At 37.7% G+C, this 24268-nt stretch overlaps 1 protein-coding gene across 2 annotated transcripts in view; it reads left to right on the top strand.

Annotated features, from left to right (window-relative positions):
* The first annotated feature begins 1809 nt into the window (after positions 1–1809).
* The window catches only part of nrip2 (nuclear receptor interacting protein 2), a 22581-nt gene continuing 122 nt past the window's right edge, over positions 1810–24268 (top strand). Inside the window, exons 1-6 of one of the 2 annotated variants that reach the window (XM_043237538.1) lie at positions 1810–2434; positions 13640–14002; positions 19656–19738; positions 20377–20504; positions 21040–21092; positions 22948–23085. In XM_043237538.1, coding sequence (XP_043093473.1) covers positions 2282–2434; positions 13640–14002; positions 19656–19738; positions 20377–20504; positions 21040–21092; positions 22948–22962 — 795 coding nt within the window. In that variant the 5' untranslated portion in view covers positions 1810–2281 and the 3' untranslated portion in view covers positions 22963–23085. Of the gene's footprint in view, positions 2435–13639; positions 14003–19655; positions 19739–20376; positions 20505–21039; positions 21093–22947 lie in introns of both variants that reach the window. The other variant, XM_043237537.1, reaches the window with a different exon arrangement.

Here is a 24268-nt window from a genome sequence, read left to right as displayed (position 1 = left end):
CCTCAAAAGGTTAAATAGCAACAAAATATTAAGTTGGGGTACCATCATTTTTGTCCAGGTCTGTTTCAGGAGTTTATTTTTTTAATAATTCTGTTGAAGCATGGTTGAAAAACAATGTCTGACTTTCATTGTTTAACATTTATAGAATTTTATTTATTATTACTTTTGTCAGATTAAAGTTATTTCTGTGACCATTGTGAGTTTTTCTTTCATTGACCAAAGGGTACCAACAATTTTGTCCACGTCTGTGTATATATGTGTGTATATATATATATATATACACACACACACACTACAGGGAAGTTGTGGGGTGGCTACATTTAATTCTGAAAAATTGTTTGTTTCTACCTGGAGGCAAAATATCAAAATCATCTGCTCTACCAAACCGGCCTTGGTTCTTCCTGGTTGTTCTTACATATATGTAGTAATAATAACACAGCCACTTGGTGGCACTGCAACTTAAAGTAACAAACAATATATATTTTCACCACACAAGCACATACACAGTTCTGTTTTTCATAACAAATGCACATAACACACATTCATGCGAACAGAATATTTACATACTAAACCCCTCAAGAATATAAATAATACCAATACAAACACATCTAAAACACGGGCAGTATATATCGAGCACCCAGATAAAAACAGGCTGCAGAGAGTAGCAATTCTTCTGTATTACAGTGACCTCTTTTCAAATAGCCAGCAGCGTGATTTGTACTGGTTGGGAATTGGGGGTTGAGTGAGGAGAGTGTGTCTTTTACTGATTTTCTCCTCACCATGTGGCCCGCCGATAACATCTCTAGCAAATCAGAGCCCAAGAAATGAGCATTGCCTTTAATGTGTCGCTGCTGTGGAGCGCTAACTCTCTGACGAATCACAGGTCCCGAAGAAATGCAGCAGAAACAGCTTGTTCTACCTCAATGACATCTGCTCTGTTATAATGATGGGCCTCACAACTCTTAATGTGGCTTCATATAGCTGTTTTGATATAAGTATAGAATATACATATAGCTGTTTTGATATAGAATAAATAACTAAAATAAATAATAAATAAATAAATAAATAAAAAATTATATATATATATATATATATATATATATATATATATATATATATATATATAAATGCATGGTGGAAAAGGTAATAAATGTAATAAATGTCTGTAATATACACACTCAAAATTGACAGTAAAAATATTTTGTAGCTGTATCAATCAATCAGTAAATGAATGGTGGACTAAAGGTTTTTACAGTGCTTTAAAAAATAAATGAATAAATAATGAATACCGCAAAAGGTCCGTAATGAAGGTAACATACACTCTTATTGACAGTAAAGACATTTTGCTACTGTATATTTAGATAAATAATTAAGGAATTAATTTGTAGACTAAAGGTGTGCGATCTATATACTGATATAAAGTGACTACTGAAAAATCAGCTGTACCATCACTCATTTTAAAATGTATTAACAGTTATTTTCTGAACATCAAACAATATATCTTTTATACTGTGTAAATTCAATAACTGCAGCCTATTTTGGAGAACTATATATAACTCTATTTTTGCACTCTGAGTAGGTTTCCAAATGAACTTCTATTACAAGCGTGTAAGTTAGAAAGAGAAGACCGAAGTTGAAGGATAAACAGTATTTCAAACGAGCCTTCGTCATTCAAGGCTAATTAATGTTACCTAGAGAAAGAAAACGTATGATACAGAGAGAGCAAGACGAAGAGAAAGCATGGGAGAGTGCGAAAGAGAGGTAGGTGGAGAAAGAAAGGGGGGAGGTTGAGATAGAAAGAGGAGGGGAGGAGAGAACGAGAACGAGAGGGAAACAGGAGAGGACAGATCGCCTCTGCGGCGCTGCAAGGACAGAGTGAACATCTCTGGGACGCAGACCGACCAAAGCTCTCAACAATCGCACTCTCTTCACCATGACAACCGCACCAATCGCTGCACTGGACTGACAGCTGTCAATCGACAGGAGAAGATTATCAGGATCACCTGCTACAGGAGAGATTACAAGCTACTATAAGGGACTTAAGCGGAGTAATTCCAACTTATGGTTGGTTAGAAGTTGCCATCCAGAGGGAAATTGGCCATTTTTGATCCCTCAACTGAACGCCTGCATGCGTTCAAGTGCGCGTGTGCTTTAGGGGGAGTGTATACGAGGGTCAGAGTCTTACTGGCTGTCACCCGTCAGTGCGGTGCCACTATAAGCTTCAGTAGAGCCCGTTTTAGTGGGGTAGCTCTGTTTATTTAGCATATTAGCCGCGAAAACCATGAGTGAGGGCAAGAAGGAGTTAGAGATGAGGGACAAAGCCATCATGCATCAGCAGAGGAGACTGAAACAGGCCACCCAGTTCACGCACAAGGACTCTGCCGATCTTCTGCCTCTGGATGGGCTGAAGAGGCTGGGAACCTCCAAAGACCTGGTGAGTGGCTCTTTTGTTTAACCACAAAATGGTTGAGGCAGTCGGCAGTTTACTGTGAATATGCGAAAGCATGCATGCTTGCAGTTTTACATGTATGCAGATCAGTAAGCCGTTTCAAATGTGTCTGCATCCCATCACGCAATGCTGACGTGATGCATTATTTAGCGCTCCAGGCATGGCAGTGAATGTTTCTGACACATCAGTAGATCCGGTATTCAGCTTCCCCTCCATGCTGCTAGATCAGAGTCACACACTTTCTCACACAGACACACACACACACGTACACACGTCATGGTTTATATCACGGTGAGGACCTCCCATTGACTTCTTTTGTGGTTGAATCTAACTAATTATAATAATTACCGCTACACCAGAAATCTACCTCTTTGAAAAACCTTTTTGACATTTTTATGTGAAAGTAAGTCATTTATTTATGAGGGTGTTGATGTTTGTGAAGTCACAAACTATTTCTATTAATAATTCAGCGACCCGTTAGGACATTGCTTGATTCTTTCCTAAACGAATCAGTGAATATAAACAAATCAGTTGAGTCAACAACTGCACTTGAAATCTCATGCTTTCTGTGGTACGACATTTGACAAAGAACTTTCTTCTATATATTACCGAAAGAGTCTAGCATGAATAAAATCCAGACATGTTGTCATTGACTACATCAGCATTGTCATTCATGACTCCTCTTTCATGGCCTCATTGGATAGTAAAGTCTCCATTATAGACGTACTCCAGGATCTCGCTAGAAGCAGTAGGTCATGAGCATACTTTTCACCGACTCTTCTGGGAATACTACACATTCGGTCAAATTATTTTCACATACTGTTTTCAGCCACTCTGAAACATCTCACACATTTTTAGACTCAAGTAAGGTTTCATTAAGACGTCACTTATCGCCACCTACTGGTGTAAGATTTTTCCCTGCAGGAAAAGTGACTGACCATGTCCACTGCTCTTACTACTGATTGAAATCGAGGGCTACTAATTGTTAGAATTACTAATAAATAATGTTATCTAGACATTTATTATTATTGAACTTTTTTTTGTTGAGGTAACATAAGCAAGAACGAAAAATAATAATATATGTCCTCTATGAGCTTCTGAGCGGAAATGGAGTTGAAATCTCCATAACGGTGCACAAATTAATCCTCTCATGAATTAATAAGAGCCGCGTATTTCCACAGAAGATTTCTCACAGCTTAAGCTCTCTAGCTTTTTCCCCCCACATACTTTTAAGTCATCAGAAGCTTAGAGAGAAATACGGGTGGACACACATAATGGTTTACCTCGTGGCAAAATAATTATAATATCTTACCTCTAATCCATATACTTAAAAGCACCTTTTTCGTGTTAGTCCTTTTATTAAGTCTCAGCGGCGCCACAATGTAGGCAAGTCAATTTGAACTACCTAACAATTTGCCAATAATAAACCAAGAGCAAATGTTCTGTTCAATTACTGACACCCTCTCCCTCATTAACAGTCATTGAATTGTACCGGTTCTGTCTCTTCAGTATAATAACTGTCCCGCTCTCATCTCCAGCCACTACTCTGATTAGATGGCACATACCCAAACTCCCAGGGCGCGCTCCAAGAAACCCCCAGAACATCAGTGCGCACGCGCGTGTTTGCATGTGTGCGCCTATGATTAGAGAATGCATTTAAATGATCTCCGTGCACAGCAGGGAAGAGCCGAAGCTTGTGTGCGCAGCTTACGATGTCAGAGCCTCTAAAAAGTGTGAGCTAAAGATAACCGGCTGTCACAGGCGGCGGAGTGGTCCGTCTTAACAAACCAATTCCAACGCTCAAATAATGTCACACTTTGTTTTTGCGCTGTGCTGTTCGTGCAGCTGTTTTTCGAATCGCCATCTGGCTTGCGTTACGTAAAAAAAATAAATAAATAAAAGCAGCAAGAACAAAACAGTTCTTTTTTCGCTGTCTCCTGCCTGCTTTGTGAAGCTGTCATAAGCAATTATTCAGTAGATTCAATCTTGACGCTCTCCGATGGCACAGATATGTCACGCTTGTCCTGCCGTGGCGAGAGGGGCAGACAAATACCTACTGACAGTTAGACAGATGGTACTGTCTTGTTGCACTCTACAGTGGGCTGTGTACCTCTTAAGGGCAAAAGGAAGATTATGTCCTACAGCATGTTTAACCTGGTCCTCAAGGCATAAACATACCTGGGTGCACTTTTTAGCAAGACATGAAATATGTACCAAATTTACAGTTTCAGCGTGCGACTTCAAAAAACAATAATAATATGAAATAGATCTGAAAAATGATGCTTTCGAACGTTAGCATCAAACAGTTTCGTATCTATGGGTTTGTTCAGTAGCTCACGGAGGACAGAGATGTACTTGAGAGACGAGGAGCTCCGGTTCGAATCACGTGTGACCACGGTTCAAGTTGAAATCAATCACTCATTTTTATTTACAACACAGGTTGCACAAAAGCATTAATGACATGGCTGCATTGATTTATTAGCAGTTCTGCATTTCTTAACATTGCTCTGTGGAGAAGCAGGGTCGCACATAAAGCGCACCAAGGTACATAATATTTATGAGACCAGGTTGGTTTAGATAGAGAAAAATAGAGAAGCTTGAACCAACTCACAAACAAAGTCCAGTTAAATATGTATTGCATATGAATAGAGTCCAGACCGAAGAAGTCTATATATACCTGTAAAATGCCATTTCATACCCACTTATCTCAATGGCAGGTATGTCAAGTAAAGTCACTTTTATTTCTATACAATACATACTGTGTCAAAGCACCGAACTGTATCAAAGCAACTGCCACTGGGTCTATTTCGGAGTCACATTCTATAAAATTGCTAATGAAATATGAAGTGTGTGAACATGCGAGGGCAACGATAGTAGAAGTGTTCCCAAGCCCCCCTGGTTTGCTGCTCTCATTAACTCACGAGCGTCACGTGAAACTGTTCTCGTTACGTAACCGTAGGTTTGTTTTTCAGCTCTTTGGCCCTTAGGCCTTTTGCAACCCCTTCTTCTCTCTCTCTCTACTCCCTTGTTCTCTCTTGCCGTGAATGCAGAGAGCAAAGCAGCGAGCATGAAAAGGGCACAGTCAGATCAGCACTCATGCGCAGTGGATAAAGAAAAAGAGAGAAGCCTATCTTCCTTACACTGGGATCCTAATGCACTTTGCGCTGCGTATGCTGCCGCTATTTGTTGAATTAGTCCAAGGCTGCACAATTCTCACCATTCAAAGAAATGATGTGGGTAGACAATGACTGAATGTGTGTAAAAGAGTTTTAGCATGTGACTCAGAGCCTGCATGCCTGTTACATTTCAGTTTTTCTGTAGAATCTGTATATATATTCCTACAATAAAACAAATATGAAAAAATATATAAAAATGGCCAAATACAAACAACATAGTGAGTCAGATGTTGATTCAATAAAGCACTGCGATCCAGTGGACAGTTTAGGAGAGTCATGGTCATACTGTGTATTCGATTCACTGTGGAAATGGCTCCTAAAAGAGTCGATAGTTTGGTGAATCAACTGGTTATGTTGAATGCTTTTGACTCAACAAAATAAATTGTTTCCTAAGAGGTATTAGTTTGGGAACCCGACTAAACTGGTCACTCTGAATGTTTTTGATTCACTAAAAAGAATCAGCTCATATGAGTCATTTGTTTTGGAGTCATACTACACAGATCAAAATAAATACTTCTGATTCACGAAAAAAGAATCAGTTCCTAAGAGTCATTCATTTGCGAATCAGACAAAACTGGTTAAAAGTAATTAGTTTGGGAATCGGACTAAAATGATCAAACGTTAGGGTTTTAATTCACTTAAAAGAAAAAAGGTGAGTCTTTACATCACGAGTTGCTGGAAGCATATTTGTTATGGTACATTTTTGCACGCATCCCAACGGGCAGCACCACTGCTCCAATCTATTATGAAGTGCAATGTCTAGTGCACTTACTAATCAAGTAAATTCATGTCTGTTATTACACAGTGCTCTAGAGTACTTGACTCTGATTGGTCAACATTCTACAGTCAAGTTTTATTTTTGCATAATAACCTAAATAATCAATATTTTTTATTCATTTGGTAAGAAGCCATGTCATAAGCAAGAAAATGTACAGTTATCAGTTCAATATTGAAAAATAAACATAAACAGCATAATCATGCTGTATGTTCAAGCATTATACCTTACCTACCATTGATACAAAATAGTGTAAAATTAAATAATGAGAGCTTCGTGTCCCGACTATATCCCCTTTGGAGGCCTCATTGAAACATTAACGCTAATTATTAGGGTTACTTGATGAATGCCTGAGTCTTTTTTCCCCTCACCTCCATCCTTCTTCTCCATCTCTTGGGGATAGACAGAAGCTGAGATACAAAATGTTCCTTCAGGAGACACGCTAAAAATACTACCTGTGTCGGGGGGGGAGGGATAAACAGCTGTACAATAGCTTCACAGAAGGCAAGGGAAAGGGAAAGGGTTAAGGCAAACAGAGAGAGAGAGAGAGCAGCTGGCTGTGCATGTTGTGCTGGGGCGGGAGATCAGGAGGGGAGAGCAGCCATTAGGCAGGTCACATGACTCTCTGAACGAGAAAGAGGAGCCTGTTGCAGTCTGATAATTAGCTATTAGCTGATAATCACACAAAGAGAGCGAAAGAGAGAAAGTTCTTTTTGGGCAAAGGCCTAAATCATGGCCAGGTCACATTTTACCTCAGAGAATAAAACAAGCATTTAAAAACGATTTTTGCTTAGCGCTTTGCAACATTGACAATTACATTTGTGCTCATTACGCTGCGTTCTACATCCTCATTGCATTCTTTGATGACAATATCCTATATAAAACCGTAAAGAATGAAGTGTTTTGCTTCATTTCCCTCAATCCTTTCCATAATAGGACTGTTTGTAGGCATTCAATCAAAAGTAGTCGTCGCCAGAGGAAAACCATTTATATGGTACCTTTTTTATTGCCAAAATATTCAATGGATTCAGGTAATATCAATACATATTCCATCACATAAACAACTGGCATAATGACTATAATGAATATGGATAAATGTAATGAATAACATTAAAATGATGTCTTATAGTTCTGTGAGGTTCCTCATTTCATTATCGTTAATAAAATGATAATGATAATAAAAAATTCTGTAATGCACATTCTACTTTCCTTCAATACAGGAATAAGAATTTACATCATTGCAGATTATAGAAAAGTGATAGGAGAATTTTTTGAAAGGAAATTTTACTCATCCAAAATATAAATATTTCTACACGATAACAGATTTGGAGAAATGCAGAATTGCAACACTCGCTCAACAATCAATGCTCTTTGGGTAAATGGGTGCCGTCGAGCCGAGGTCAAACAGCTAATAAAACAATAATCCTCATGTAAGTGACATGACTCACGAGTCCCACAGACCTCTATTTATGCGCAGTTCAGTAGTTTTAGACATGCTGTACTAGACCAAACATGCTTTCTAAAAAACACAACGATCAGCTCTGACGGGTCGGCCATAGATTTTTTTCTGGAGCAGACCAGGGACGACAATCGGCCCTGAATTAGAAATAATATGCGTCTAATTCACAGAACTACACAAATGAATCATGAATCATTCATTCAAGCCCTCGCAGCATCCAGAAATTAAAATGGACTTTTAAATACTTCTTGTAGTGCGACTGAATAGATTTAGAGGGCGCATTTGCATATGATTATAATTTGTCCATTGCATATTTGACTTTAAAATGAAGAAGTCATCATACAAGAATAATGCAGTCGCATTGCAAAAAACTGCTCTTGTAAGCGTAATGTTTCATAACCGTATTGTTACGTCAACCTTACATTACCTTGACAGTATAAGAGACTTATTATTTCTATGTCCTGACTAGTTTTATTTTAGATCTTTTTTATCTGGTGTGTCAATGACTTTATATAATGTGATGCAGCACAAGGTCACCGATCGTTTCAAACCTACAAGCATCAGAAGAACACAAGAGCGTCTCTCTGTCAGGGCAACATGACTCAGTGGCTGTAGTGACAGTCAGCTCTCTCAGGAAATGGGGCAAAAGAGACAGAGGAACATAATGCTATGATCAATTCTGTCAAAATCAATCTGCTCCGCTCTGTGAGTCAACCCACATAAAGAGAAACATGAATAAGGAAAATATATTGTGAACATTTAATATGATGATTCAAATAATACAGCTTCAGTCTGCTATTAATATATATGATAGATGATATACTTCAAGGCATTTGTCCAGTTTTTGTACTTAGAATGCTATTGAGAGTAGGATTATTTCTGCCGCATCTCATCCAGCGCCACTGTTGTTAATTCCAACACGTCACTTTAGACCTAGTAACGGAGGCTTGAACTGTTGATAGCAGATTAATGCAGTTAATAGCTTAAGTTATGAGTGTGTGTGTGTGTGTGTGTGTGTGTGTGTGTGTGTGATAGAGAGAGAAAGAGAGAGCATGTAAATTAAGTCTATGCATCTCTCAAAAGGCCAAAATAGTGAAACTTTACGTTTATTTTCTTCAGCGGTGTTGTCACCTCCTTCGCTTGGCCAGAGTCATTGTGGGTTTTGGGTATTTTGCTGTAAGACCTCTGAAATCATAGAAATCATTTGGTGAAGGGATACGGTGACGTAATGCAGTCAAGAAGCTGCCTGGTTCCCTAAAAAAAAAGTTTGTAAGCCTTTTATAAAGTATATATCTGCTATATATATATATTCTATATATATATATATATATATATATATATATATATATATATATATATATATCTGCATATATATTATGGCATTTATGGCTAATAATATTGATTAGTGATACTAGTTTTGCACATGTAATGCAAAGCAAGGAAAGGTGGACTCTTACAGGTGGGCTTTCCTTAATGCTCTGAATCAGAAGAGTCCCGAGGTCTCAAGAGCCTCCATCGTCCATCCATCCTCACTTTTGCGAAATCCGTCCCAAGCGCTCTGAATATGAATGATCCCGACTGTGTATTTACACACGTACCCATGCATGGACACATGCCTCATTAAAAAGAAGAGTGTTGTAATGATGGTCATTAAAGCACAATGAACCTCATGGTTCGAGGGGAAATCAGCTAATGGCACGAGGCTGACACAAACACTGAGGATCGTAATGAGCAGCATTGGGTCTACTTCAAATCAAAGTATTCTGTAGCCTCTTCCTTAGACCATGGACGAATAAGTGAAAGAGATTACAGATGATATTCTTACAGAGACCTACAAATATTATAAGTCCAATTTAGATCAAAAACAAAGTTCAATAATGGTTGGTGGAATTGGTAGCACTTTACAATAAGGTGTTTTTGTTTTTAATACATAAATGAACAATGAGCATTACATTTATTGCGCTATTTTTTATTAACTCACATTAATACATTTAAAGAAAGTCATTTACTGTTAATTAATGTTAGTTCGCAGCGCATTAACTAATGTTAACAAGCACAACAATGCTGAAATGAACATGAACTAAGATTAATAAAATGGTTTACAAGCACTGCTCATTCGTTCATTTTAACGAAAGTAGTTAAATACGTTACTGTTGAGCCTTACTGTAAAGCGTCGCCGTGGAATTGAACTGTATTACAATACAACAAATAAAACATTTCGTGTTCACTTATGGCCACTGCATTCATTTTCCATTTCCACCGTCAGAGATTCATTTATGAAGCGGCCAGAAAGCGATGCGGAGCGGATGTTTTTTTAGGCTAAACGACGTCATCAAACAATGGCTTTGTTTCACTTTTAGACATGCACGATCTTACCCCGATTGCGGCCAACTGCCAGGTCAGTGTCCTAAACGGTGCATTTTGGGTCGAGGTCAAAACTCAGCGTGTATTTTTTTTGGTGCTTTCTCCAGACTTTACTCTGCACGCAAGCAAACTGAGAGCCTGATCAATACAAACCAGCAAACGGCCATATCAACCCACTTCACCGACGGCCATCCGAGTGAGCAGAAAACTAGATTAGCTGTAAGGCACAGGGGCAATGTAATAAACTCAATTATAAGAGCCTAATTGAGCTGCATTTGGATGTAGAGCTGCAATGAAAGATCTGTAGCATTATCACAGCAAGTCACAGCTGGATGGTTTTTCTCATTTCGTAAGAGGGTGTCAACAGGAACGTAAGGGCTCTTGTGGAGGTCAACTTATTACGCTGGGATAAAATGAGCTTTGCGATGCCGCCTCAGCCTTTGACTTCATGTCAAAGTAGTGAAGTTTCACGTAGCTCAGAATTATTGGAAAAAATAACAAAGCGTTGGACTTTTTGTCCAGACTCAATGAATTAGAAATCAGATTGCTGCAACCTTGACTTTTCATTTGACGGAAGAAGATAAAAAAAGTCTTGAAGACATATCTTTTGAGAAATGTATTGCCTCAAAGGTTGATCTTATAGCAAGAAGCCAGAAGGTACAGAACTCGTACTGTGGCGTGGGATTCGGCTGGAGGACACGTGAACAACTCTTTTTCAATCAATACACAAAAGTCTATTACAACAATGCTATTACACGCCATCAAAGCCCGCAGCAGAGGATCGATAGTGTTCTCGTGCGGCTGGTGAAAACACGGAGTGATAATGTTTTGGTGAGCTGGCACAGTCATAGTGTTTATGACAGACTTTATTTACATCCATTTATTTATTTTTGTTGCGATGCTCTTATCTTTGTCTGACCACCAAAAACTTGAGACAAAATAACAAAACATAAAAAAATTTAAATTTACAGCTTTTTAAATAATATTTGAATTTTATATCTAGCAAAAATGTAAAAAAAAAAAAACAAACAAAACTAATATTGAAGATAAACTTTTCTCAAGCTATTTGTAAATCTAAGAATGAAGATACATTTTTCTCATGTTATCTGTGTTTAGTTTGTGTGCCACGAAACCATTTTTTTATATTATATATATATGAAGAATTCACCTGCAAAAATAGGTAACTGTTTTTAACAATTTTCAAAACTCTGTATTTCAAAAACCTGTTTTTGCAAAATATATATATATATATATATATATATATATATATATGCATAATATAATAATTTTTATATACATATGTTTTATATAGACATTGTTTTCATATGACATTTATTAATTTAATATGGAATTTAATAACTAATTTAATGCAGTATTTACATTTTTCATAATTACATTTTTTATGTATTAATTTAATATAGCCTAACATTTAATACTAATATTAAATGTTATATCATAAATATTTTAATTAAATATATTTCTATTATTATTTTTAATTATTTATTATAATTTTTTTACATGTATATTACGCCAAATTTGGTTAAACATTTTTTTCTATTTTAAAAATATATTTATTTACTGCTTTCCAAAACACAGCTGAATTTTTGAACAGGATGACCATTTGCTTTGACTTAACAAAGAACAGCACTACACGCAGCAGATGAAAGCGATGGGATAGAAAGGAAGTGAAAGAGATCTAGGTTTCTCTGTGTATTTTCAGCTTCCCCTTTGAGACTCTCGAGAGCTGTGCTTTCAAGAGGTCTTGATAATTGTATTATCAGAGAGGCAGAGAAAGTTTAAAAGCAGATCAAATTGCAGATCTGGTCTCCTCGGGTCGCCTTGCTGTTGAAATGACAGATGTAGTTGAATGAATTTATAGGAATAAACAATCATATAAGACAGTAACACAGCACCTCCACTGTGTACGGCTGCACAGGTTGCCTTCTGTATCTAATATTCACTTATCTGTCATAAAGAGCCATCTGCAGGATTTGTTTCTCAAATAAACCGGACATATTATGCTACCTATAGCCAAAAGAAATACAGCAAAAATAATAAAACCACATCACAAGGCCAAAAAATGCAATAAAGGCATCAGTTTCTTTTCTTCTCCACGTCACCTAAATCCCAAAGAAGTTATGAGAAATGTTATTTGAGTAGTTTACTTTTAGTGCTACACCGGTGCTTATAAAACGCGTCTCTCAGAGGAGACTGAAAATTGCGCAACTGCTCAAAGACGGTTGACTTTCCACACTAGAAAACATGCTGGAAGTTAATGACGTCTTTGGGGAACGAACAATGTTCTTGGCCGAAGCAGACACACAGATCTGAGCAGTAATTAAAGTGACGGGAGTCATTCTGGCGCCGTCGTGATTGTTAATGGCGTTCATTTCAGCACTCGGTGACTCTCTGTTTACTTCACTTGTTAAACGCCGAACTCTGCAATGATGAAAAAACCGACTGATAAAACATCCATGAACATGTTTTATTTCCCAAAGGTTTCCAAACTGCAGCAACGTAACAGGAAAAACAATTCAAATGAATCTTTAAAGTGCTTGGCCTAATAATATTCAACAAAATTGCTCCACTGTTATCTCACTGATTAAAATTGCTTTCTTAATTTTCTTCAGTAGATTTGACAAGAAAAAAAAAAAAAAAAAACTAAACATGGGGTGTTGTTATAAAACAACAATTTATTTTAATATTTAATTTAATATTAAAAACCCAATGTAATCTTTATACTGTGCATATTATATATGTAAAATATTTTAAAGCTTTGTCATCAATTATTATTATATTAGACACATACCATATTTAAATTGAACTTCATGTTTATTAAATTTTAAAACTTATTATTATAGTTTATTATATTTTAAACATACTGTACACATTTTATCATTTAATTTATCATTTAAAAAATGTAATTTTATATTTTTACTGCAAATACTCATGTTTGAATTTAATTTAATTGTGCATATATTCTCTGTTTTAATTTAATGTGTTATTAAAACTTGATTTAATATTCATATTGTGAATCTTTTACGTTTAAAGATTTTCCTAATTTACTTACATTTAATTTTATATTTTATATTATACTATTTTATTACATCCTTTAAAATTAAATAAACTAAATGAAGTTAAATGTAAATTTAATTTGATCTAATCAATATTTGAAACCAAAGTGGACTGAACGCAACAAACAAATAAATAAATAAACCCGGTGTCGAATATCGAGTGAACAAAAGCAGACTGACATCACTTAGATTTAAACTGAAGTCTAGTGCATTGCATTGTGGGATACAGTATTTGCCAAATCCAGTTGTTCCCAAGTGTACATACATACAAAACATACAAACTATTTCGAACACAGCCATGGCGACGACTGACATCATTTCCTATCTCTATGCCCCACACAGCAACCCCACAGCATCGTCCAGCGCCGCCTCCTGGAGGGCAACATTCCCCGTTTGCGTGGAGAGGCCCGGGACGTCCCGTCTCACGTCCGCTCGCCCCTGGCAGACAGCAAAGAGGGCGGCGAGCCGGAGGAGAGGAGCGAGAGCACGGTGGATGACTCTACAGAGGAGAGGGAGTCTCCAGAGGAGAGCGAAAAGAGCCTGAGGTCTGACGAGGACGAGGATGATGAAGACGAAGGGGACAGCAGCGATGCGGGCGGAAAGACGGAGCCCAAGCAGAAAAATAAGACGGAAGAGGAGAGGAAGAAAGCCCTCAAAGAGGACGAGAGAGCATCCAGCCTCTCAGCTCTAGTGGTCCAGTGTAAGGTAGGCATCCTCACTGATGAGCTGAGCTCCTTTCAGCCTTTCTCGGCTGTCTGTGCCCATAATAGAAGCGATAACAGCTTGCCCGTAATGACAAAACGCCAGCTCGGGCTCCCTATGACTCACGCTTTTATTTTCCTCTCGGCCGATTGTTCTCGGCGCTCGGGTTTGAGAGGGTTTTAGAGGGCCAGCACGCATCTAAAAAGCCCAAATCAGCGAAGCACCTCATGCCAAGTTTACAATACAGATGATGCAACCGAGTGCAAGTGACTCACCGCATGGTGATATAACGTCGATCCGAACTATCATTTTCAAAGCTTCGGCAACTTTAGCGTAAGACACGAGGAGCATTAAAAACACAGGCTGATGAGATGCGTTTCGGAAAGAAGTCCTTCATGCTGAACCAAGGCATCTATTTGATCCAAAATACAGCAAAATCGGTAATATGTGAATCTTCATTTAAAATAACCAAATGCTATAGAATTATACATAGAGTTGTTGTAAAATTGTTCTTTATATTTTCAGCAGTCAGCACTCTATTCATTGTCCTTCAGAAATCATGCTAATATGTTGGTTTGCACCTCTAAATACATCAATAAATAAAACACAATTCCAAAGTTGAAAACAATTAACAGATATGTGGAAACTACTATATTTACGGGTCTATCGGGTTTCAAAGAAAGTTTAAAAAGAACTGCATTTATTTAAAGCAGAAATCTTTTGAAACATTGTGATATTATTTAGCCTGTCATATTTAGCCAATTAGTTTTGTGTTTGCTAAGCAAAAAACATTATTATGCATTACTTTTCACATTACTTTTCAATTGTATTTGATAGGAATAAGAGTGGATAATAAATTTATAATAAATAAATCCAGCTGTTCAAAGTTTACTATTTTTAGGTATTCATTAATTTATTTGAGGTTTTTCTAAATAGCAAAAAAGAAAAAAATTATTTTATTAATTTAAATTAAAATTATTTTAAATACATTTTTACGTTCTTTCAAATTCAACGTCTTCAATAAACGGTTGTTGAGTTAAAATTTGAGTTATAATTTTTTTTTTTTTAAATCATTACTTCAGGAAATAACTATTTTGAATGTCCCTGATGTTTCAGGGTTTTCCAGATCCATCCATTTTCAGCGTTCTCTGTTTAACTGGACCAAAATGAACCTCATCAAAATCGGCCATCTTGCGAGACCCGTCTCCATCACTCTCCATTCACGCCGTGATTGAGCGCGATAAAAATAGACCTTAAATTAAAGTGGATTAAACCACAGGGTTGGGTGTGAACCAGACAGCGGCTAATTTCCTGAGCCTACACATGTCAGCTAGAAAATAAGTTACCGAATGTGAAGCAAGGTTAGCTTGTCCAGATCACAGCAAATTAATAATTAGGTAAAATTAACAGTTAGCAGAATTTCATTTGAAGTGATTATGAACACGTGACTGTAGTTTATTCAACCTAAAATTTGTTTTAAAATAATTATGTTTATATTTACATTTATTATGTTTTAAAATAACAGTTCTCTAACATTTCAAGTTGCGCGATGAACAAATATAAATAAATAATAGTAGATTTTTATTAACATTAACCAACATAAATTAATAAATGTGTAAAAATAAAGTGATTTCCTAGCGTTAAAAATGGAATGCTATTGAATAGTATTATTAATTTAGGTGAGAAGAAAAGACATTAAATTAGCAGGACTACACAAAACCCATATTTAGCCATAATGAAGTAAAAGCTGTGTGAAAGGCTCAAAATGAAGTTAAACGAGTGAAAGATTGTCATCTGAGTTTCCAATGAACTGCATGCTCTGGAATACACATGCAGTGGTGTTATCATAGGTGAGCCGTAAGACGGAAAGAAACCATCAGCATCTAATTAAAGCTTCGATAATGAAGCGCCAGATAAGTGGGGCAGCGTTTTCCGCTGCACATCCACCGTGGTGGTTCATGCCTCCTCTTCTGGAAAGATAAGTCTCACTTTGAGGCAGAGAAGTCATGCGCGCAGAGCTGCCATCATTATAAACGTATCGCACACACACCGGTGCACCCATACACACAGATACGTGATGGCTGCAATCAAATGAAGACACGAGACCGCTCGTAAAAGGAGTAGATCACAGAGCTCGACTGTTTTTATCGCGTCAGGAGAGTGTTTCAGCAGGAGCTCGTTTCAGATTTATTCTGCAATTTAAATGAAAACAAAAAAACCCCAAAAACATTCAAGACAGGATGTCTGGAAACATTATGAGGGTATATGTGTGTGTGTGTGTGTGTGTGTGTGTGTGTGTGATTATAGCTTTTAAGATTACAACATGATTCATCCACTTAAGTTACAATGGATTATATTTCTCATAGTTATAATGCATTATAAGTCTTATGTCTTTCAGTTTTACTTGTTACTTAAAGCCACTTGTAAGAGAGTAAGTTTTTAAGTTTTTCACAAACAGCCATAAGGTCAGATATCAGGTCAGATGAATGTGCATCATGACAAATTTGCTTTTTTTTTTTTTTAATGGTACCCATTAGACAGCTGTTGATAGATAATTAGAGTATTAGCAGTGTGTCTGCTAACTATCTGACAGACTGAGTAACCTACCTAAGTCTACCAATACTCTTAGGTTCATATAATAAACACTGCATTTTTTTTCAGTTGAAAGTGAATGGGTGCCGTCAGAATGAGTCCAAACAAATAATAAAAACACCACAAATATCCAACAAGAAATTCAGGCGACATCAGTTAACATCTTTCTGTATGTTTATAATTGAATTATGGCTGTCCAAATTGGCAGTCCCTAATCCATAAAAACCCATAAAAATCATCTTAATGATGAATTTGTTTGCTACAAACACTTCAGTAGATGTTCACTGATGGACTGGAGTCGTGTGAATTATTGTGTTGCCTTTATCAGAACTATTATTCCGACGGCACCCATTCACTGGAGAGGATTTATTGGTGAGCAAGCGATGTAATGTTAAATTTCTCTAAATCCGGTCCCGTCTACATCTTGCACCGGATGAGGCAAATTTACATTTGTCTTTTATTTTTATATCCCGACAAGGTACAAGGTACTGAGAAAGAAGTCACAGTCACAGCTAGAATGAATCTGACAGGGACTTGACTGAGAGTCTGTGTCATCTGGGGCTTTGCCACCTCAATGTGTTCATGTGGACGCGTTTCATTTAAGGCGTCTTGCACTGCAACAAAAACCCTTGCAGCACAGCGCTAAAACCCAGCAGAGGAAGGAACAAGTGCGAAACAATGCAAGGAAACCTCCGTGTTTGTGCAACTGCGCGCGGAACATACAAGTGGGGCCGGAACAATGTGCGAGAGGGGCTTAACGGCCCCAAAGACTGACGCTCTGGTGCATCCCACCCTTCATGTGGTAGGAAAGTTGCGGGGGTGACAGCTCACCTTGAGTGACAGGAAACTCAAAGAGGGTGCAACGAAGCTCTCATCCACTTATTAATCTTGAGCGGTAGAACGGCGCTGACGCAGACCTCATCCCTCGCTCATTAAACGCGCCGTTAGAAAACAGGCAAAGAGCAAAACCAAAGCCTGACAGCCCTTTAGCTGTGTGTAGGTGGAGCCATATTGTCTTTAAGTCCTCATGCATGCTGAGAGACCATATGCCACAAACAGGTTCCAAATCCCTTAGAATATCTCATCTAAAGGCTTCCTTCCAGGCTCCCACGACACTAATTAACTAGAGACTAATGTTAACACTTATATTGTTTTATATATTATTGTTACTATTATTATTATGCAACAAATAATGTATTGGTAAATAAATATTAAATACATTGTATTATCATTGTACAACTCTCTGAAATACTTAATTCTAGATAAACATTAAATATTTTTGCTAATGGCCATATTTATCTTAATTCACATTTACTTAAGGATGCCATTATTATAATTATTACATTATCAAAATTTAAAGTTCAATTTATACATGCATATTATATTAGATTACAACAACTAGGTGTTTGTTTTTGTTTATATTAAATATATATATATACACAATATAAAGATATCTAGAAAGAAACTTTTATATAATTATATATATAATTAAATATATATATATATATATATATATATATATATATATATATTTTTAATCATACATATTTGCAAAGACAAAAAGCCAATTTAAATATTGTACATCATTGTTTTTACAGGCAATTGTGATTGAAAATTAGGACACTATTGAATGCCATGGTTTTTAGCAGTTTGCTGTCATTGATCTTAGCAGAGCAACTGTTACCTGAGAAGAGATATATGGCCATTTCCAAACAATTTTTTTTTTTTTAAAAGTCCATCGTTCTACATTGAGGTATACTATCCACAAGTGAAAGGCATTCAAACCAGACACGAATCCTGCCAGGAGTGGACATCCCAGCAAATTCACCCCAAGTAATGCGCAGAGAAATGGCGGACGACCCAAGAACTTCACCGCAAGCTCCACAAGCCTCAGTTAACAATCAGGCCTCTGAGCAAAGTCCTGACTGCTAGGTCTTCTAGAACAATGTCCTGTGAACTAACTAGACCAAATTGGAGATGTCTGGCCATAATTCGTGAACACCTAAAGAGCATATCAGCACAAACACCCGTTGGTGGACGGCTGACGACTTTGGGCCTGCTTCGTAGCCGCAGGACCTGGGAGCTCACAGTCACGGGGTTGACCCTAAAATCTTCTGTATAATAAAGTATTCTAGAGCCAAATGCGAGGCTTGGCCAAGAACGGGTCACGCAACAGGACAACGATCTCGAGCACACCAGCAAATCTACAACAGAACGGCCGAAAGACCGGAGCAATGTTACAAAGAAGAGTGGGCCAAAAATTCCTTCAAAACAATGAGAGAGACTGAAAGCCACACAGAAAACAATTACTTGTTATTGCTGCTAAAATTGGAAAGAATAAAATTGGAATAAAAAATAAAAAAGTTCAAATTCATTGCCTACGACAAAATGTCACAAATATAACCTATTAACAGCTGGAGTCAGCTACTGCGGTCACTGTTTACACCAAAGTTCATGCGCTACGACCCCAAACATGTGACGTGATCCATCAGAAGACAAGCTGATGGCTAACGAGTTAAAAAACAATCCACTGATTCTGCTAATACCCAACAAATTATTTACACATAAATGTCAAGCAAGCAGCGTGAACGGGCACTCAGAGCTTCCAAAGAGCAAAGGCTGCAAAAGCACGGGGTCATTATTCGCCCGACGAGCTCTGAATTCTGCAAGCGCTGATGGAATCTCAGGTGAAAGGACAGACTGAGAATAAAGCTCGCTCGAGCGAAACATCAGAAGCACCTTTGACGGCGAGGGCCCATTATTAACAAGAACTATTATCCCGAGACGGTATTAAACTATCAATCCTGATACTGTCAGACAATGCAAAATCAAAACCTGCCACTGTCTATATAACAGACCAAAAGCTTATATCTGTGTAATATTAACATACTGTAGTGTGTCAGCTTGTCATCTGTGTGAAACTAGCTGGCAGACTGTGCTATGTTGTTAGAATTTAAAATGACTGTCACATGAAAGGTGTGGAAAAGGCATCATGAGGGGAAAAAAAAGAAAAGATTTTTATCTGAGGATTCATCTGAGTAAAGACCAAATGTTTATTTTGCAGTGCGGAGATGCAGAAGTGATGTTATCCATAAACACAGGGTGCCAATACAACCACATCTCTAAAACATGCTGCAGACGACTTGGGTAAGTGTACTCTACACACACACACACACACACACACACACACACACACGCGCGCACGCGCACACGCACACGCACACGCACACACACACACACACACACACACACACACACACACACACACACACACACACTAAACAGTTCAATCAGGATTTTATGGGCCTATTTTTCTAAATGATTTTTTGTTGTTATGCAGGGAAAATGTTAAATATTTTTTACCCATAAGTACGCCAACTAAAAAACCTTTATTAAATTCACTTTTTTATTTAATTAAAAAGACTTATGATCACAATGGGTGCATTTATTTGATTAAAAATGCATTAAAGACAGTAATATTGGGACATATTTAAAATCTATTTAAAATAACTCTAATATTGGAATACATATATACACACACACACACATATATACATACACACACACACACACACACACACACACATATATACATACACACACACATATATACGCATGTGCATGTATTTATATATGCATAATAAACACACACAGTACACACACAAAAACTTTTATTGTGGATTAATCACAATTAAGCGTTTCACGACACTACAATTAATACTACAATGTTACAAATGATTTCTATTTCAAATAAATGCTCATCTTAAGCCCTTATATTTCTGCAGACTGAAAACCAACCTGGAAGACAAAGCTCATGACAAGCTCCCGCTCAGTGCTTCCACGGTGGAGACAGTGAAGTCAATGCACCTGCAGCTGGGCAGAGAAAGAGTGCAATGCACAGCCCAGGTCATAGGTCAGACTTCAAAGTTTCTCTAGTCACTTCTGACATCGCACTGCCGATTGCTTTTAAAAACACTGTTCAAAACAACATGCACGTACAATGCTTACACAATGTTGAATAGCTTTGACTGTTTGGTATTCACAGAACCGGTTTCAACCAGTCATGTCTAAATATAAGTTCAATGCAAACAGAAAAGTCCTATGAGAGTGTAAAAAAAGGGTATTTGTATACATTTCTTCAGCTTGTATTTGCATTCAGCTTTCAGACTGAGCCACTGACCTTTTCCGATTCAGACAGCAGTCTGGGATTGCTCGGACAAAGAGATGCAACACAGAGGAATTACATAACAGACGAGTACATGACCTGGGCCCAATGCGCCTATGTTTCCGGCATGCATTGCATACAGATATATTATGAAGCTACTAATGACGACAGTTTTTTTTTAAATCAAGCCTCCTTATGTGCTCTACTAATTAGAGAAAGAATAAAATTATGCCTAAAGGGGATTCATATTCTGTCTTTTGTCTCATCTCCTGTCTGTTCACAGAGGACGCCACATTTGAGGTGCGTCTGGGTCTACAGACTCTGCTGGATCTCAAAGTAAGCCCTGCATTTATTTAGCCTCATTTTCAGAGTCCTGTAATGCATGGTTTCTATCCTACAAGTCTTTGGCTTTCGAAAGCTTTGCATTTTCAGTTTGAGCTTAAAATGCATGGATAAGTCTTGCTACTTGCCTCAAATTGTGTTGGTCACCTGGATCAGATGTTTTTAAACTTTTTAACGCCACTGGATCTTAACAATTATGGTTCCCTTGAGTATATTTTGCTTTTATGTGCTATATAGTATTATACACTTTTCACAGTATATATACTTTACAATATAAATACAAATATTATAATATTTGTGTGAAATATCCACAGTCTCATATTGGCTGAGAGTGGCATAAACTGATTTTCAAACGGCCTTTCAATGCAAATGTCTGTTATTATTAATGAATAATAATTTACAATATTAAATATTACGTTTTTTATAATTAATACTTTTTTCTAACTCTTCTGCCCCCAGTCTGAAAAGCCCTGATCTATATCGCATCTTCATACATATAAATTAGACTTAATAAATGCAAATTGCGTTTTTATATTCATAGGTTTAATTGTCTAATTTATAATCATGCTTTAATTTCCGGTTTCAAAGACATTTACGTTTATTTACATTGATTAGACTTATTTGATTAAAAGTGACTTATATGATTTGATCGTTACCAAAAGTGGCTTGAAGTGTATTCAAACCATTATAGACATATGATAACATGAAGTAAATTGAATTATGAAACAAGCAGCAAAGAGGTTCTGAGGCTATGTTAGATGGGTTCTGACACTAAGTGCGTTTGTACATGATGGGGGAGTTATTTTTGAGCATATATCTAAATATTGAATCAGGTCTGAATGTGGTTTCAGATTATTTCAAATGCCAGGGGGAAAAATTCCCCTTTGAGGTTTACATGAGTTACGAGGAGGAAGCTAAACGCTATTAACAGAAGAGAAAATCCTTTTTAAAAAATGATAGCGTGAGGGGATGAGAGAGAGAACGAAAGTGCGAAGATAGTATCTGAACAAGTATATGCAAATTGCTATTCTTGTCAGGAGGAAAGATAATGTATGCAAGGATCCATGAAACTAGTGCAGGCCTACGTAGAGATAACAAACAGTAGAATATGTTTCAGGGACTCTGCTTACCTGTAATATATAAATGCTCCGCAGACTGTTACAGCGATAAATCATGCCAACCAACAATTGTGTTTAAAGGCACAATACACTCTTTTTCAACACTAGACGACCGAAATCTGTCTTTAAGACTATGATCCGTCCTGTGACACACATCAGATTCAGAGAAGTGAGAAAAATGTTATCAAATAAGTCAAAACTGAATTTACTCTGTTCTCAGTTCTAGTGTTGCCGTAGTTACGGTGTCTTGAAACGTCCTTGCTCAAATGTCTTATCAAAAATCATAAATAGAGAGATAGAGATAGAGAGATAGAGAGAAGAGAGAGAGAGAGAGAGAGAGATAGAGATAGAGTGAGAGAGAGAGAGAAAGAGGAGAGAGATAGAGAGATAGAGATGGAGAGATAGAGAGAGAGAGAGAGAGAGAGAGAGAGGAGAGAGATAGAGAGATAGAGATGGAGAGAGAGAGAGAGAGAGAGAGAGATAGAGAGATGGAGAGAGACAGAGAAGGAGAGATAGAGAAGGAGAGATAGAGATGGAGAGATAGAGAGAGAGAGAGAGAGAGAGAGAGAGAGAGAGAGAGAGAGAGAGAGAGAGAGATAGAGAAGAGACAGAGAGGTTGCTAAGCAGTTGCATGGGTGATCTATCTGGGTGATTGGCAGTTACTAAGGTGTTGGTTGTTAGGGTGTTTACAAGCTGCTGCTAACGTGTACATGGTTGATCTATTCATCCAGACAGACTTCCTGTAACACACCGGATTCACACATGACTCTCTGTTACAGTGCTGTGTGGATCTGAACTCTAGAGTGCTCCGACTCCACAGCACAGAGCAGGAGCTTCCCTTCCTGGATCCACCTGCTTGCAGCCAGTGCCATCACCATGACAACAACAAAAACATGTGACCTCGGACCTACGTGCCCAACAGCCGCCATGACCGTACCCATGTAATCAGAGAGGAAGTCGCCAGAAGGACCAGAAGCCTGCATCTGGACCGTAGTGTTCCCTTGTGCCAGATCAACATAGACAGGCCTCTCCTCTCTCATCTTTCCTTCTTTATTCTTCGTCGTTCGTTTCTGTGCTATTACAGAAATCTGCCAACTATGATTTTATATTATTATTTGCTGTGATGAATTAGTTTTGATTAAACGTAATAAAGCTCAGGAGGAGGAAGATCGCGTTTTTGACATTTTAAAAATTGCCTTCACCGAAACGCGGGACACAGCTAACCCTTAAGAAATTGAACGGTTTGAGTAATATTTCTCTAGCTGGTGATTTTAATTACAACTGAAGCAAATTATATTCTTATACATAACGGAGAGTCTCCTAAACGATCACTAAACCTGATTTTATACTTTTAAAAAAATAACTAATCGGAAAGTTTCTTTCGCAAAAACCTCCAATTTAGCTAGAAATCTCTCATCCGAAACTGCCTTTTACTAACAAAGCCTGTGTTTTCAAACCTCATTTCCCTTTAGAAAGCCAACTCTGCCCTCAAATGATAAGAACAACTTCAGCCAGTCCAATCAAATGTTAATTGAGCCCTCGGGCTTCAATCTCACTCGATGACCCCCAAACCAAGCAAAACACTTCATCTGCATGATTTTATAGACTTGTGTTATTCTGTTTTCGAGGTGTAGGACTGAGTAAATGCAATGACTGTCACCTGCAAGCGGTTTCTGCCGTTTCAGTTCTCTTCATCTAGAGACCATTTTTCCAGAAACCCTGTTCTGTTGTTGCTCAGTCTGTCCTCATAAACAGAGACGTTTCTCCACCGCCCGCTCTTCGCTTATTGCTCTGTTCGTTCGTTCATGAAGCACAACTACGACCGTCTTAGTGCGGCCGAAAGCTCCCACCAAAATGTCAGCCGATGACCCAAAAGGGCATCTATGTCCCACGCAAACTCATCCTAAACGGTGCGGATAATTAAATAGTTGGCACACAATGCTCAATTACCCCAATCATCTGGCCTTTTAACACCGTGGACGACCTTTCAGTGAAGGACGTCCATAGGATTAGCTGGTTTTGTGTTCTTCTCTTTCTTTCTACGCTGTGTGA

The sequence above is a fragment of the Puntigrus tetrazona genome, chromosome 4 (genome assembly GCF_018831695.1).
Source record: "Puntigrus tetrazona isolate hp1 chromosome 4, ASM1883169v1, whole genome shotgun sequence".
Taxonomy (NCBI): Eukaryota; Metazoa; Chordata; class Actinopteri; order Cypriniformes; family Cyprinidae; genus Puntigrus; species Puntigrus tetrazona.
This window is presented reverse-complemented; position numbering and strand designations above follow the sequence as displayed.